The 18,074-nt window shown below is 40.9% G+C and overlaps 1 protein-coding gene and 1 pseudogene across 1 annotated transcript in view; one reads left to right on the top strand and one right to left on the bottom strand.

Moving 5' to 3' along the window:
• LOC133544461 (suppressor of tumorigenicity 14 protein homolog) overlaps positions 1 to 18,074 on the bottom strand; it is a 480,364-nt pseudogene that overhangs the window by 295,632 nt on the left and 166,658 nt on the right.
• Positions 1 to 18,074, top strand: part of LOC133544303 (potassium voltage-gated channel subfamily D member 1-like) — a 49,841-nt gene that overhangs the window by 4,507 nt on the left and 27,260 nt on the right. The window contains exon 3 of the mRNA XM_061889496.1: positions 5,519 to 6,225. Coding sequence (XP_061745480.1) covers positions 5,519 to 6,225 — 707 coding nt within the window. The remainder of the gene's footprint in view (positions 1 to 5,518; positions 6,226 to 18,074) is intronic.

The raw sequence follows: 18,074 nt of genomic DNA, 5'->3' as shown, positions 1-18,074 counted from the left end.
TTTTTTTACAGTGTATTACTGTAAATGGAAAATGTAAAGCTTACTTTGCACTAAACAGGAAGTAGCTATCTGCACATTTTACAAAAAAAACATTGGCACTTCAGTCGCCAGAATTTTACCATAAATTGTACGACGTTTTTTAAAAGTGAATTATCGTAAATGTAAAAACAGTAACTATTTTATATTTCCAACAAAATTCTGACAACTGAGCTCCCAGTCTTTTACTGTAAATTTAATGTTGTTACTTTTACCGAGTATTTGTGTAAATGGGAAAAAAATAACACTTTATTTTTTCTGACAAAATTCTGGCAACTGAGCTGGCAGTTTTTTACCTTAAAATCTACGGTCATTTTTTAAATAGTAATTATTGTAAATGGAAACATTTACAACAACACCTGGGTGGTGTTACTTCTGGTGTGTTGGTGTAACAGTCTAATCGACAAGTTGTGCAACTCTGACGTGATTAAACCTGAGGGTTCCCGGTTCAATCCCAAACCTTCTACCAACCTAGTCACGTCCATTGTGTCCTTGAGCAAGACACTTCACCCTTGCTCCTGATGGGATGTGGTTTGCTCCTTGCATGGCAGCTCCCGTCATCTGTAGGAGGTCACATAGTGTTGTTTATTGTAGTGAGTCACTGTGTCTAGTTGTTTGTTGTAGTCGGTCACTGTGTGTAGTTATGTTGTTGTAGTGGGTCACTGTGTGTAGTTATGTTGTGGTAGTGAGTCACTGTGTCTAGTTGTTTGTTGTAGTGGGTCACTGTGTGTAGTTATGTTGTTGTAGTGGGTCACTGTGTGTAGTTATGTTGTGGTAGTGAGTCACTGTGTCTAGTTGTTTGTTGTAGTGGGTCACTGTGTGTAGTTATGTTGTTGTAGTGGGTCACTGTGTGTAGTTATGTTGTGGTAGTGAGTCACTGAGTGTAGTTATGTTCTTGTAGAAGGTCACAGTGTGTTGTTTATTGTAGTGAGTCACTGTCTACTCATTTGTTGTAGTCGGTCACTGTGTGTAGCTATGTTGTAGTGGTTTGTAGTTTGTGTGATTGGGTAAATGTGGAAGTAGTGTCAAAGCGCTTTGAGTACCTTGAAGGTATAACCATTTTTAATCGGTTAAAAAAAAAATCAAACAAATTAAATTAAAATTAGATTTTTTTATTTTTTTTTATTATAAATATAATTATTTTAATATCCATCCATCCATTTTCTACCGGTTATTCCCTTTGGGGTTGCGGGGGGCGCTGGTGCCTATCTCAGCTACAATCGGGCGGAAGGCGGCGTACACCATGGACAAGTCGCCACCTCATCGCCGCTCATTTTAATATTATATATTATTTATATAAATGTTAGGGGTGTAACGGTACACAAAAATTTTGGTTTGGTATGTACCTCGGTTTAGAGGTCACGGTTCGATTCATTTTCGGTAAAGTAAGAAAACAACAAAATACAAATTTTTTGGGTATTTATTTACTAAATTTGTAAACAATGGCTTTATCCTTTTGACATTGGGAACACTGTAATAATTCTGCCCACGCTAATCCACATTCAACTGCCTCAAGTTGTTTCTTTGATTAAATAAAATGACAAAACCTTTCTTCTACATACAAAAAGTGCAACATTAAACAGTTTCAAGTCAACTCATCATGCTTAATTTATTACAGCATTTGGGAAGCCTGTAGTTGACTTCTATTATGTAAATATTATATTTTTGTCAACATGTGATAGCAGGGACCCTGCTATTCAAAACTAGGCTGTTACATTACTAACGATTAATGTAACTATAGCTGAAAAAATAGTGCAACAGCAATAGGAAAGACTATTCATCCCTGAACACCATGGAGTTCAATGAAATAACAGACAAACAGGGCTTTGCTGCCCCTAACACACACACACACACACACACAAATACACATGCACGCACGCACACACGCGCACACGCGCACACAGCAAAATGAGCTAATGTTACGCTAAAAGCTAATTAGCCTTCACCTCAAGCCAGAACTGCGAGCGAGCTGAGCTGCAGTTTAAGTTTCTAGAAGGTCAACGGGCTCATAGGGATGTTAGTAGTAGTTGTGACTGGGAGGTGTTTACTATAATTTGGGGAGAGTACGCTGTCCGCTGCTCCCCTGCTAAACAAATATCTGCTTGACGCTGAAGCATTGACTACATGCACTCTGAATACACACTGCTGATTGGCTGTTACATCGCTCTGAATACGCACTGCTGATTGGCTTTCTATGTAACCAATCAGATGGTTGTGTGGGCGGGACAATGCTTGCTGCTGAGACGGAGGCAAAAAGCAGAGCAGCTTGTGAAGACTTTTGTTTACAAACTCGTTCGGTACGCCCGCGTGACGAACCGAAACCCCCGTACCGAAACGGTTCAATACAAATACACGTACCGTTACACACCTAATAAATGTATTATTGATTCATTTTAATTTTACAAATAATTATTCTAAATATAAAAAACAATATAGAACTACTGTATTTCCTTGAATTGCCGCAGGGCATATGGTATGCGCCTGCCTTGAATTACCGCCTGGTCAAACTCGTGACGTCACGAGTGACACTTCCCCTGTCATCATTTTCAAAATGGAGGAGGCTGATTTCAATACAGGTAATTTGAAATCGCATAAAGGGAAGAAGATTAAGAGCTATTCAGTAGAATTTAAGGTCCAAGCTTACATCACACTGAAATTTTTACTGCATACCTTTGGTAAGTGCCGGAGTGAGAAGAGGTTTTAAAATAATTAGCGCGTGCTTACTTTTACCGCATGCCTTTGGTAAGCGCAGGAGTGAGAAGAAGTTTTAAATTAATTAGCGCCCCGGCGGCAATACAAGGAAATACGGTATTTTTAAAACAGGCCAGCGGGCACCGCGTTGGTGACCCCTGTTGTAGTTGGTGACTGTGTGTAGTTATGTTCTTGTAGAAGGTCGCACTGTGTTGTTTATTGTAGTGAGTCACTGTGTCTAGTCGTTTGTTGTAGTGGGTTACTCACTGTGTGTAGTTATGTTGTTGTAGTTGGTCACTGTGTGTAGTTATGTTGTAGTGGTTTGTAGTGTGTGTGAATGGGTGAATGTGGAAATAGCGTCAAAGCGCTTTGAGTACCTTGAAGGTAGAAAAGCGCTATACAAGTATAAGCCATTTACCATTCAAAAAAAAAAATCTAACATATTGTTTTTTATATTTGGAATAATTATTTGTAAAATTAAAATGAATAAATAATACATTTATATAAATAATATCCATCCATCCATCCATTTTCTACCGCTTATTCCCTTTCGGGGTCGCGGGGGGCGCTGGTGCCTATCTCAGCTACAATCGGGCGGAAGGCGGGGTACACCCTGGATAAGTCGCCACCTCATCGCCGCTTATTTTGATACTGCCTTCCGCCCGATTGTGTCATGGACCTAAGTCTTGCATGTTTGCAGATGGATTCACAAACATGGAGCATATAAGTCTTTTTATTTTTTTTTGGAAACTGAATATAATATGGAACAACATGAAAAAAAAAGTATTTTCTTCTCCAGGGTGTACCCCGCGGAAGGCGGGGTAAACCTCATCGCCACCTCATCGCCGCTTATTTTAATACTGCCTTCCACCCGATTGTAGCTGAGATAGGCGCCAGCGCCCCCCGCGACCCCGAAAGGGAATAAGCGGTAGAAAATGGATGGATGGATGGATATTATTTATATAAATGTATTATTTATTCATTTTAATTTTACAAATAATTATTCTAAATATAAAAAACACTATAGAACTATATCGTATTTCCTTGAATTGCCGCCGGGGTGCTAATTAATTTAAAACCCTTTCTCACTCCTGCACTTACCAAAGGCATGCGGTAAAGAGACAGCTTCTTTCCCAAAGCTGTCACCATGTTGAACTCTAACTTAAAATAATAATAATTCACCCCTATACAATATCTTGCCCTAATACCCTACTGTGCAATACTACACTTTGAGTGCAATACGTCCGACACTGATTGTTATTTATTACTTCAGTCCTTTTGTCTTGTTCTGTATATTGTACAGTATTTTGTATTACTATAGTGTTTTGTATATTGTACAGGATTGCTTATTATTTTTATTGGATAGTATTCTGTTTATTTCAATTGTTAGTTTTTCCTTTTTTACTACCTCTTGTGTCATTTATTTCACCCCATATTTGTTCCCACTACCGCACCTTAAGTTGGAGTCTTTAATCTCGTTATATGCAAATATAATGACAATAAAGTCCATTCAATTCTATTCTATTCTAAAAGTAAGCATGCGTTAGTTATTTTAAAACCTCTTCTCACTTCGGCACTTACCAAAGGCATGCAGTAAAAATTTGAGTGTGATGTAAGCTTGGACCTTAACTCCTACTGAATAGCTCTTAATCTTCTTCCCTTTATGCGATTTCAAATTACCGGTATTGAAATCACGCTCCTCCATTTTGAAAGTGATGACAGGGGAAGTGTCACTCGTGACGTCACGAGTTTGACCAGGCGGTAATACTAAGCATGCGCTAATTCTTTTGCAAAGCGACTTAGACCCGGCAGCAATTCAAGGCAGGCGCATACTATATGCCCTGCGGCAATTCAAGGAAATTCGGTATTTTTTTATAGTCAATCATACAACTGCCACCCAATATTATTCAAGTGTTGTGAATCGAATCGTTACCCCCAAGAATCGAATTGAATCATGTGTTGATAAAAGACTCACAGTCTACTTATTAGTAGTGAGATGACCTGACTCGATGAGTCGGAGGAAACCCTGGTGTGGCCATTTTATTTTCTCTCCCGCCATTCTCATTTATCGTCCCTCACCATGTTGTGACGATTTGTTGTGTTTCCCGATGTGGTGCAATGGTCCGAAACGCAACTGCAGACAAAGTGGTTTTAGTACAAAAGTTTTATTTACCCATTAATCAAAATAGTACAAGTTGGATTAAATTGCCCATACAGACAGATACCGTCCTCCAGGGGATCGAGAATCCAACGAAAAACATGCAAATCATCTCCCTTCTGTTGGTCCACTAGCTTTATTTATATAACTCCTCATGGGTCAAGGTCCAGTTGTTTTTGCCACTGCTGGCCCCAGCACAATCATGGATCTCTTAGTCATAACAAGCATTCATCACATCTCTTAGACTGCTTGGCGCGACCCCAAATTCAACTTTCCCTTACATTTTATAGCTTGGTTGGTAGAGCGGCCGTGTCAGCAACTTGAGGGTTGCAGGTTCGATCCCCGCTTCCGCCATCCTAGTCATTACCGTTGTGTCCTTGGGCAAGACACTTTACCCACCTGCTCCCAGTGCCACCCACACTGGTTTGATTGTAACTTAGATATTGGGTTTCACTATGTAAAGCGCTATATAAATATAATTCACTTCACTTCACATTTTGCTTCCCTGTAATTCAGAAATAGGCTTTTAGATAGACTTTCTTTTTCGGACTTAAACAGACACAAAATATGGTGTAAAGTCAGGAATTCCACTACACCGACAAGACTCCTTGACGGTGTCCCCTCCTTCCTCAGGAGTACCGAGACCGGAAGAAGGAGAACCAGGAGCGCCTGGCCGAGGACACGGAAGCCAACGAGGACGCGCCGCTGCCCCCCCACAGCACGTCCAGGGAGCGCTTGTGGCGAGCCTTCGAGAACCCGCACACGTCCACCATGGCGCTGGTCTTCTACTACGTGACGGGCTTCTTCATCGCCGTGTCGGTCATCGCCAACGTGGTGGAGACGGTGCCGTGCAGCGCCGTCAAGGAGGGCGGGAAGCACCTGCCCTGCGGCGAGAAGTTCAAGCTGGCCTTCTTCTGCATGGACACGGCGTGCGTGCTCATCTTCACCTTCGAGTACCTGATGCGTCTGTTCGCCGCGCCCGGCCGCTGCAAGTTCATGCGCTCCGTCATGTCGGTCATCGACGTGGTGGCCATCATGCCCTACTACATCGGCCTGGTCATGCCGGAGAACGAGGACGTGAGCGGCGCCTTCGTCACGCTGCGGGTCTTCCGCGTCTTCCGCATCTTCAAGTTCTCGCGCCACTCGCAGGGCTTGAGGATTCTGGGCTACACGCTGAAGAGCTGCGCCTCGGAGCTGGGCTTCCTGCTCTTCTCGCTCACCATGGCCATCATCATCTTCGCCACAGTCATGTTCTACGCCGAGAAGGGAACCAAGGGCTCCACCTTTACCTCCATCCCGGCCTCCTTCTGGTACACCATCGTCACCATGACCACGCTGGGGTGAGTCGCCATGACGACGCACGCGCCGCGCTTCTCCCGCGCTTCCTGCCGAGCGCGCCGCCCACGCCGGGCTGTTGCGGCGTGGCGGCCGGTCTTCGTCCTGCCCACGAGTGTGTGTGTGTGTGTGTGTGTGTGTGTTGTTGCCTGTTGCTCACAGACACACAACACACAGTAGTAGTGAGTCCTCTTTTGTTCAGGGTCACAGTGTGTTGTTTGTTGTAGTGAGTCACTGTGTCTAGTCGTTTGTTGTAGTGGGTCACTCACTGTGTGTATTTATGTTGTTGTAGGTCACAGTGTGTTGTTTATTGTAGTGAGTCACTGTATCTAGTCGTTTGTTGTAGTGGGTCACTAACTATGTGTGTGTTTATGTTGTTGTAGTGGGTCACTGTGTGTTGTTTATTGTAGTGAGTCACTGTGTCTTGTCGTTTGTTGTAGTGGGTCACTCACTGTGTGTATTTATGTTGTTGTAGGTCACAGTGTGTTGTTTATTGTAGTGAGTCACTGTATCTAGTCGTTTGTTGTAGTGGGTCACTAACTATGTGTGTGTTTATGTTGTTGTAGTGGGTCACTGTGTGTTGTTTATTGTAGTGAGTCACTGTGTCTAGTCGTTTGTTGTAGTGGGTCACTAACTATGTGTGTATTTTTGTTGTTGTAGTGGGTCACTTTGTGTTGTTTATTGTAGTGAGTCACTGTGTCTAGTTGTTTGTTGTAGTGGGTCACTGTGTGTATTTATGTTGTTGTAGGTCACAGTGTGTTGTTTATTGTAGTGAGTCACTGTGTCCAGTCGTTTGTTGTAGTGGGTCACTCACTGTGTGTATTTATGTTGCTGTAGGTCACAGTGTGTTGTTTATTATAGTCAGTCACTGTGTCTGGTCGTTTGTTGTAGTAGGTCACTGTGTGTTTACTGTAGTGAGTCACTGTGTCTGGTCATTTGTTGTAGTGGGTCACTGTGTGTTTATTGTAGTGAGTCATTGTGTGTAGTCGTTTGTTGTAGTGGGTCACTCACGGTGTGTATTTATTTTGTTGTGGGTCACAGTGTGTTGTTTATTGTAGTGAGTAGCTGTGTCTAGTCGTTTGTTGTAGTAGGTCACTGTGTGTTTACTGTAGTGAGTCACTGTGTCTGGTCATTTGTTGTAGGGGGTCACTGTGTGTTTATTGTAGTGAGTCATTGTGTGTAGTCGTTTGTTGTAGTGGGTCACTCACTGTGTGTATTTATGTTGTTGTGGGTTACAGAGTGTTTATTGTAGTGAGTCACTGTGTCTAGTCGTTTGTTGTAGTGGGTCACTCACTGTGTGTATTTATGTTGTTGTAGTGGGTCACTGTGTGTAGTTATCTGAAGTTAGTCACTGTGTCTAGTTGTTTGTTGTAGTGGGTCACTCACTGTGTGTATTTATTTTGTTGTAGGTCACAGTGTGTTGTTTATTGTAGTGAGTCACTGTGTCTAGTCGTTTGTTGTAGTGGGTCACTCACTGTGTGTATTTATGTTGTTGTAGGTCACATTGTGTTGTTTATTGTAGTCAGTCACTGTGTCTCTAGTCGTTTGTTGTAGTGGGTCACTGTGTGTTTACTGTAGTGAGTCACTGTGTCTGGTCATTTGTTGTAGTGGGTCACTGTGTGTTTATTGTAGTGTAGTAATTTATTGTAGTAAGTCAGAATGTGTAGTTGTTTGGTTTAGTGAGTCACAGTGTGATTTTGTTTACTGTATCAAGTCACAATATGTCGTAATTCATTTAAGGGGGCCAGAGTGTGTAGTTGTTTATTATAGTGAGTCACAGTGTGTTGTTTATTATATTAAGTCACAGTATATAGTATTTTTTTTGTAGTGAGTCACTTTGTCGAGTCATTTGTTGCAGTGAGTGACAGTGTGTAGTTGTATTGTAGATGGTCACACTTTGTTTATTCTAGCGAATCGGTGTGTATTCATCCATTGTCGTGAGTCACTGTGTTTCGTCGATTATTGTTGTGGGTCACTGTGTCTAGTCTTTTGTGTAGTGGGTCACAGTGTGATGTTGTTTATTGTATCAAGTTACGGCCATGTAGTGATTTATTATAGTGTGTCAGAGTGTGTTGATGGTTATTGTAGTGAGTCACTGTGTGTAGTTGTTTTAGGGGACAGTGGGATTTCGTTTATTGTATCAAGTTACAGTATGTAGTAATTGCAGTGTGTCAGTGTGTGTATTTGTTTAATTTAGTGAGTCACTGTGTGATTTTGTTTATTGTATTTAGTCCCAGTATGTAGTCAATTTTTGTAGTGAGTCACTGTGTCCGTCATTTGTTGGAGTGAGTCACTGTGTGTAGTGGTGTTGTTGTCGAAGTTTGCAGCTTGTTTCTTGTAGTGAGTCAGTGTGTATTTGTTTACTGTAGTGAGTTACATTGTGTAGTCATTTATTGTCGTGAGTACATTGTGTCTTTGTGAGTAACATTGTGTCTTCATTTATTGTAGTGAGTCATTTTGTGTAGTTGTTTATTGTAGTGAGTCATTGTGTAGTCATGTATTGTAGTGAGTCAGATAGAGTAGTCATGTATTGTAGCGAGTCACATTGTGGAATAATTTATTGTAGCAAGTCATATTGTGTAGTTATTTATTGTAGCGAGTCACTTTGTGTATTCAATTATTGTAGCGAGTGATTGTGTAGTCATGTATTGTAATGAGTCACATTGTGTAGTCATGTATTGTAGCGAGTCACATTATGTTGGATATTATTGTAGCGAGTCACATTATGTAGTTATTTATTGTAGCGAGTCACATTGTGTAATCAGGTATTATTGCAAGTCATTTTGTGTAGTCATATATTTTAGCGAGTGACTTTGTGTAGTCATTTATTGTAACGAGTTACATTGTGTAGTCGTGTATTGTAGCGAGTCATTTTGTGTAGTCATTTACTGTACCGAGTCACATGGTGTAATCATGTATTGTAGCTATCACATTGTGTAGTCATTTATTGTAGCAAGTCACATTGTGTAGTCATTTATTGTAGCGAGTCACATTGTGTAATCATTTATTGCAGCGAGTCACATTGTGTAGTCATGTATTGTAGCAAGTCACATTGTGTAGTCATGTATTGTAGCAAGTCACTTTGTGTAGTCATGTAGTGTAGCAGGTCACATTGTGTAGTCATGTATTGTAGAGAGTCGCATTGTATGGTCATGTATTGTAGCGAGTCACATTGTGTAGTCTTGTATTGTAGCAAGTCACACTGTGTAGTCATGTATTGTAGCGAGTCGCATTGTGTAGTCATGTATTGTAGCGAGTCGCATTGTGTAGTCATTTATCATAGTGAGTCACATTGTATAGTCATGTATTGTAGCAAGTCACATTGTGTAGTCATTTATTGTAGCTTGTCACATTGTGTAGTCATTTATTGTGAGTCATTGTGTAGTCATGTATTGTAGTGAGTCACATTGTGTACTCATTTATTGTAGCGAGTCACATTGTGTTGTCATTTATTGTAGCAAGTCACATTGTGTAGTCATTTATTTTAGCGAGTCACTTTGTGTAGTCATGTAATGTAGCAAGTCACATTGTGTAGTCATTTATTGCAGCAAGTCAAATTGTGTAGTCATTAATTGTAACGAGTCATTTGTGTAGTCATATTTTGCAGCCAGTCACATTGTGGAGTCATGTAGTGTAGCGGCTCACATTGTGTAGTCATTAATTGTAGCGAGTCACTTTGTGTAGTCATGTAGTGTAGCGGGTCACATTGTGTAGTCTTATTGTAGCGAGTCGCATTGTGTAGTCATGTATTGTAGCGAGTCGCATTGTGTACTCATGTATTGTAGCGAGTTACATCGTGTAGTCATGTATTGTAGCGAGTCACATTGTGTAGTCATTTATTGTGAGTCATTGTGTCCTCATTTATTGTAGCGAGTCACATTGTTTAGTCATTTATTGTAGCAAGTCACATTGTGTAGTCATTTATTTTAGCGAGTCACTTTGTGTAGTCATGTATTGTTGCAAGTCACATTGTGTAGTCATTTATTGCAGAGAGTCACATTGTGTAGTAATTTACTGTACTGAGTCACATTGTGTTGTCATTATTTGTACCGAGTCACATTGTGTAGTCATTTATTGTACCGAGTCACATTGTGTAGTCATTTATTGTAACGAGACACTTTGTGTAGTCATGTATTGTACCAAGACACATTTGTAGTCATTTTTTGTAGCGAGTCACATTGTGTAGTCATTTTTTGTAGCGAGTCACATTGTGTAGTCATGTAGTGTAGCGAGTCACATTGTGTAGTAATTTATTGTAGCGACTCGCTTTGTGTATTCATGTAGTGTAGCGGGTCACATTGTGTAGTCATTTATTGTAGTGAGTCGAATTGTGTAGTCATGTATTGTAGAGAGTCGCATTGTATAGTCATGTATTGTAGCGAGTCACATTGTGTAGTCTTGTATTGTAGCGAGTCGCACTGTGTAGTCATGTATTGTAGCGAGTCGCATTGTGTAGTCATTAATTGTAGCGAGTCACATTGTGTAGTCATTTATTGTAGCAAGTCACATTGTGTAGTCATTTACTGTAGCGAGTCACTTTGTGTAGTCATGTATTGTACCGAGACACATTTGTAGTCATTTTTTGTATCGAGTCACATTGTGTAGTCATGTAGTGTAGCGAGTCACATTGTGTAGTCATTTATTGTAGCAAGTCACATTGTGTAGTCATTTATTGTAGCGAGTCACATTGTGTAGTCATTTATTGCAGCGAGTCACATGGTGTAATCATGTATTGTAGCAAGTCACATTGTGTAGTCATTTATTGTAGCAAGTCACATTGTGTAGTCATTGATTTTAGCGAGTCACATTTGTAGTCATTTTTGTATCGAGTCACATTGTGTAGTCATGTAGTGTAGCGAGTCACATTTTGTTGTCATTTATTGTAGCGAGTCACATTTTGTTGTCATTTATTGTAGTGAGTCACAATGGAGTTATGTAATCCCTGTAATGTGTCAAAGGTTCTTTTTTGCAGTGAGTATTTGTTTTTTGTCGTATAATTGGTAAAGTTATCATCGTACAGTTAGTGAGTAGTAGCATGTACAGTGGACGTCTTGCAAAAGAAAACTCGCAGGTTTGATTCCCACTTCGCCCTCAGTCCGGCCGCCGTTGGCTTTTAAAGAAATGATTGCAACTCCTGTGAGAAAGTTGCTTTATTCGTTTTGTTTTCGCTGCTCTTTGTTTGTTGTCACAGGCGGACATTGTCGTCTCCTCTTTATTGCTCTGCTCCGCCGCTCGCCATGACAACGCCCGTGAAGAACTCCTCGGTCACGACGCTACTCTAACATCCATGAATAATTGGATTTAGTTTTTTTGCTTGTAGGGACAAGCGGTAAAAAAAAAAAAAAAATGGATGGATGGATGGATTTCATCACGCATGGCAAGATAGTTGACACCATGCCTTTGCTGTCTGAGTGAAAAGTGTTCTCTAAATAGCTGCGGGAGCTAAAAAAAGACTCGACTTTCATGTCCGCTTTTGCTTTTTACCCGCTTTTTATACTGCTGTGACGTCATCATGTTCAGTCTATAAGCTGACATGCTTTGTGTACTTGTAGACTGTAGCAGCGTTCAACTTTATAATTAGAACACTCGCAGTAACGTGTAAAATGAGTACGGGATAGTTCAAACGATGCCTGTAATATGTCACGTTTATTTATTTATTTTTTATTGTTATTTTTTTATACTTTCATCTATTTTGCCTATTTATTTATATACAAACCCCGTTTCCATATGAGTTGGGAAATTGTGTCAGATGTAAATATAAACAGAATTACAATGATTTGCAAATCATTTTCAACCCATATTCAGTTGAATATGCTACAAAGACAACATATTTAATGTTCAAACTGATAAACATTTTTTTTTTGTGCAAATAATCATTAACTTTAGAATTTGATCCAAGCAACACGTGACAAATAAGTTGGGAAAGGTGGCAATAAATACTAAATAAAGTTGAGGAATGCTCATCAAACACTTATTTGTAACATCCCACAGGTGTGCAGGCTAATTGGGAACAGGTGGGTGCCATGATTGAGTATAAAAACACTTTCCCAAAAAATGCTCAGTCTTTCACAAGAAAGGATGGGGCGAGGTACACCCCTTTGTCCACAACTGCGTGAACAAATAGTCAAACAGTTTAAGAACAACGTTTCTCAAAGTGCAATTTCAAGAAATTTCAGGATTTCAACATCTACGGTCCATAATATCATCAAAAGGTTCAGAGAATCTGGAGAAATCACTCCACGTAAGCGGCATGGCCGGAAACCAACATTGAATGACCGTGACCTTCGATCCCTCAGACGGCACTGTATCAAAATTCGACATCAATCTCTAAAGGATATCACCATATGGGCTCAGAAACACTTCAGAAAACCACTGTCACTAAATACAGTTTGTCGCTACATCTGTAAGTGCAAGTTAAAGCTCTACTATGCAAAGCGAACGCCATTTATCAACAACATCCAAAAATGCCGCCGGCTTCTCTGGGCCCAAGATCATCTAAGATGAACTGAATTAAAGTGGAAAAGTGTTCTGTGGTCTGACGAGTCCACATTTGTTTTTGGAAATATTCGACATCGTGTCATCCGGAGCAAAGGGGAAGCAAATCATCCAGACTGTTATCAACGCTAAGTTCAAAAACCAAGATCTGTGATGGTATGGGGGTGCATTAGTGCCCAAGGCATGGGTAACTTACACATCTGTGAAGGCACCATTAATGCTGAAAGGTACATACAGGTTTATGAACAACATATGCTGCCACCTAAGCGCCGTCTTTTTAATGGTCGCCCCTGCTTATTTCAGCAAGACAATGCCAAGCCACATTCAGCACGTGTTACAACAGCGTGGCTTTGTAAAAAAAAGAGTGTGGGTACTTTCCTGGCCCGCCTGCAGTCCAGATCTGTCTCCCATTGAAAATGTGTGGCGTATTATGAAGCGTAAAATACGACCCCGGACTGATGAACGACTGAAGCTCTACATAAAACAAGAATGGGAAAGAATTTCACTCTCAAAGCTTCAACAATTAGTTTCTTCAGTTCCCAAAAGTTTATTGAGTGTTGTTAAAAGAAAAGGTGATGTAACACAGTGGTGAACATACCCTTTCCCAACTACTTTGGCACGTGTTGCTGGCATGAAATTCTAAGTTAATTATTATTTGCAAAAAAAAAATTCAGTTTATGAGTTTGAACATCAAATATGTTGTCTTTGTAGTGCATTCAATTGAATATGGGTTGAAAAGAATTTGCAAATCATTGTATTCTGTTTATATTTACATCTAACACAATTTCCCAACTCATATGGAAACAGGGTTTGTAATTAAATGTGTTGATTTATTTATGTTATCATTTTTTCTCTTCATCATTTCGCATACGTTTATATTAGCAATAGCATACACTATATTTCCAAAAGTATTTGGCCACCTGCCTTTACTTACATATGAACTTAAGGTGCCATCCCATTCCTTACCCATAGAGTTCAATATGATGTGGGTCCACCTTTTGCAGCTATTACAGCATCAACTCTTCGGGGAAGGCTGTCCACAAGGATGCAGAGTGTGTTTGTAGGAATTTTCACCATTGTTTTAAAGCACATTGGTGAGGTCACACACTGATGTTGGTGGAGAAGGCCTGGCTCTCAGTCTCCGTTCTAATTCACCCCAAAGGTGTTCTATCGGGTCCAGGTCAGGACTCTGTGCAGGCCAGTCAAGTTCATCCACACCAAACTCTGTCATCCATGTCTTTATGGACCTTGCTTTGTGCACAGTCATGTTGGAAGGGGAAGGGGCCCGCTCTAAACTGTTCCCACAAGGTTGGGAGCAAAGAATTGTCCAAAATGTTTTGGTATCCTGGAGCTTAGATGCGACTGCACGGCCATGGAAACCCATTCCGTGAAGCTCTCTGCATACTGTACGTGGGCCAATTGGAAGGTCACATGAAGTTTGGAGCTCTGTAGCAACTGACTTTGCATAAAGTCTTTGCACTATGTGCTGACCCCTCTCTGTCAGTTTACGTGGCCTACCACTTGGTGGCTGAGTTGCTGTTGTTCCCAAACTCTTCCATTTTCTTATAATAAAGCCGACAGTTGACTCTGGAATATTTAGGAGTTAGGAAATTTTACGACTGGATGGGTGGCCAAATAATTTTGGCAATACAGTGTATGTACATTGTTAGTGAGTGATTCTGTCAGGATGGTCCCTGACAGTTTGGCTATGTTTTAGTTTTTTTCCTCTGCATTTGTCCTTGTTTCCTCTGTGTGTGTTGTATTTCCTGTCAGAGCTCTTATTTTGTCTGTTTCCTGTGTTTCTCCCTGGGCGCGGTTTCCCCTCAACTGCGGCAGATTGGCACTTGGCCACACCTGGTGTCAATCAGCCCGATCCTATTTTTACCTGCTTCGTCTTCCAGTCAGTGCTGTATTATTGTCGTGGCTACCTGTTGTGTCGTGTCAATGCAGCGTTGCGGTAAGCTATGTCCGGTAGCTGTTTGTAGCTTACTGTCTTTTGTTCCCTGCTTCCAGTTTTCTTTGTTCATTGCGAAATTTGTTATCCGCCTTGTGCGCGCTTTTTGTTTGTACCCTTTTGTTCGGTTTTTGTCTTAGTGTTTTATTAAATCATGTTTGCCTGCAAACTGCCTGTCTCCTTCTCTGCATCTTAGGGTTTGTCACCAACAAACTGACAGATTCGTTGGTATCGTTCGTGCGGGTCAGTTAGCGCCATGACGCTGTTAGCTGCGATTCAAACAAAAACAAAAAGGAAGAAGAAAGAAAAGAAGTCACATGTTGTCCAGACGGGGAGAAAACACGGAACGAGCATCCGCCCTCCTGCAACTTTCATCATCACGTTATCAATTAACCATGGTCGCCAGAGAGGGAGGAGGAGGAAAGACGGGGAGGACCCTGGCCTCTTAGCTGCCGTCAAAATAGAAACCATCCAACTGACGAGTTTCGATACGGACGTCCTTGTGACCCACAACATTTCACTCCGCAACAACACATTTGTGACTGAAACAGCTACTGTAAACTTGTCATGACACTGCAGGTTCTCATGTCGTAGATGACACTCTGTTCTCATGTCCTAGATGACTCTGTAGTTTCTCATGTTGTAGATAACCCTCTGTTCTCATATCCTCGCTGACTCGGTAGGATCTCATGTTGTAGATGACCCTCTATGTTTTCATGTTGTTGTTGATTCTCTAGGTTCTCATGTCGTAAATCATCCTTTATGTTCTCATGTCGTCATTGACTCTGTATGTTGTCATGTTGTAGATGACTCTGTAGTTTCTCATGTTGTAGATGACACTCCATGTCATCATTGAGACTGTAGGTTCTCATGCTGTAGATGACACTGTGTTCTCATGTCGTCGTTGACTCTGTAGGTTCTCATGTAGTAGATGACCCTCTATGTTCTCATGTTGTAGATGACCCTCTGTTCTCATATCCTCGCTGACTCGGTAGGATCTCATGTTGTAGATGACCCTCTATGTTTTCATGTTGTTGATTCTCTAGGTTCTCATGTCGTAAATCATCCTTTACGTTCTCATGTTGTCATTGACTCTGTCTGTTCTCATGTCTTAGATGACCCTCTATGTTCTCATCTTCATCATTGATCCTGTATGTTGTCATGTCGTAGATGACTCTGTAGTTTCTCATGTTGGAGATGACACTCTTATGTTCTCATGTCATCATTGACACTGTAGGTTCTCATGTCGTAGATGACACTGTGTTCTCATGTCGTCGTTGACTCTGTAGGTTCTCATGTCGTCGTTGACTCTGTAGGTTCTCATGTTGTAGATGACCCTCTATGTTTTCATGTTGTTGTTTATTCTCTAGGTTCTCATGTCGTAAATTACCCTTTGTGTTCTCATGTCGTCATTGACTCCGTCTGTTCTTATGTCTTAGATGACCTCTATGTTCTCATCTTCATCATTGACTCTGTATGTTGTCATGTCGTAGATGACTCTGTAGTTTCTCATGTTGTAGATGACACTCTTATGTTCTCATGTCATCATTGACACTGTAGGTTCTCATGTCGTAGATGACCCTGTGTTATCATGTCGTTGTTGACTCTGTAGGTTCTAATGTTGTAGATGAACCTCTGTGTTCTCATGTCGTACTGACTCTGTAGGTTTTCGTGTCGTAGATGACCTCCTATGTTCTCATTTCATTGTTGACTATGTAGGTTCTCATTGTAGTAGATGACCCTCTATGTTCTCATGTTGTAGATGACCCTCTGTTCTCATATCATCGCTGACTCGGTAGGATCTCATGTTGTCGATGACCCTCTTTGTTTTCATGTTGTTGTTTATTCTCTAGGTTCTCATGTCGTAAATTACCCTTTATGTTCTCATGTCGTCTGACTCTGTCTGTTCTCATGTCTTAGATGACCCTCTATGTTCTCATCTTCATCAATGACCCTGTATGTTGCCATGTCGTAGATGACACTCTTATGTTCACATGTCATCATTGACACTGTAGGTTCTCATGTCGTAGATGGCACTGTGTTATCATGTCGTCGTTGACTCTGTAGGTTCTAATGTTGTAGATGAACCTCTGTGTTCTCATGTCGTACTGACTCTGTAGGTTCTCGTGTGGTAAATGACCTCCTATATTCTCATTTTGTTGTTGACTATGTAGGTTCTCATGTAGTAGATGACCCTCTATGTTCTCATGTTGTAGATGACCCTCTGTTCTCATATCCTCGCTGACTCGGTAGGATCTCATTTTGTAGATGACCCTCTGTTTTCATGTTGTTGTTGATTCTCTAGGTTCTCATGTCGTAAATCATCCCTTATGTTCTCATGTCGTCATTGACTCTGTATGTTGTCATGTTGTAGATGACTCTGTAGTTTCTCATGTTGTAGATGACACTCCATGTTCTCATGTCATCATTGAGACTGTAGGTTCTCATGCTGTAGATGACACTGTGTTCTCATGTCGTCGTTAACTGTAGGTTCTCATGTAGTAGATGACCCTCTGTTCTCATATCCTCGCTGACTCGGTAGGATCTCATGTTGTAGATGACCCTCTATGTTTTCATGTTGTTGTTGATTCTCTAGGTTCTCATGTCGTACATCATCCTTTATGTTCTCATGTCATCATTGACTCTGTCTGTTCTCATGTCTTAGATGACTCTGTAGTTATTCATGTTGTAGATGACACTCTTATGTTCTCATGTCATCATTGACACTGTAGGTTCTCATGTCGTAGATGACACTGTGTTCTCATGTCGTCGTTGACTCTGTTGGTTCTCATGTTGTAGATGAACCTCTGTGTTCTCATGTCGTACTGACTCTGTAGGTTCTCGTGTCGTAGATGACCTCCTATATTCTCATTTCGTTGTTGACTATGTAGGTTCTCATGTAGTAGATGACCCTCTATGTTCTCATGTTGTAGATGACCCTCTGTTCTCATATCCTCGCTGACTCGGTAGAATCTCACATTGTAGATGACTCTCTATGTTTTCATGTTGTTGTTGATTCTCTAGGTTCTCATGTCGTAAATCATCCTTTATTTTCTCATGTCATCATTGACTCTGTCTGTTCTCATGTCTTAGATGACCCTCTATGTTCTCATCTTCATCATTGACTCTGTATGTTGTCATGTCGTAGATGACTCTGTAGTTTCTCATGTTGTAGATGACACTCTTATGTTCTCATGTCATCATTGACACTGTAGGTTCTCATGTCGTCAATGACACTGTGTTCTCATGTCGTCGTTGACTCTGTAGGTTCTCATATTGTAGATGAACCTCTGTGTTCTCATGTCGTACTGACTCTGTAGGTTCTCGTGTCGTAGATGACCTCCTATATTCTCATTTCGTTGTTGACTATGTAGGTTCTCATGTAGTAGATGACCCTCTATGTTC

The sequence above is a fragment of the Nerophis ophidion genome, linkage group LG27 (genome assembly GCF_033978795.1).
Source record: "Nerophis ophidion isolate RoL-2023_Sa linkage group LG27, RoL_Noph_v1.0, whole genome shotgun sequence".
Lineage (NCBI taxonomy): Eukaryota > Metazoa > Chordata > Actinopteri > Syngnathiformes > Syngnathidae > Nerophis > Nerophis ophidion.
Note: the sequence above shows the minus strand (reverse complement) of the source record. Positions and strands in the feature narration are given on the sequence as shown.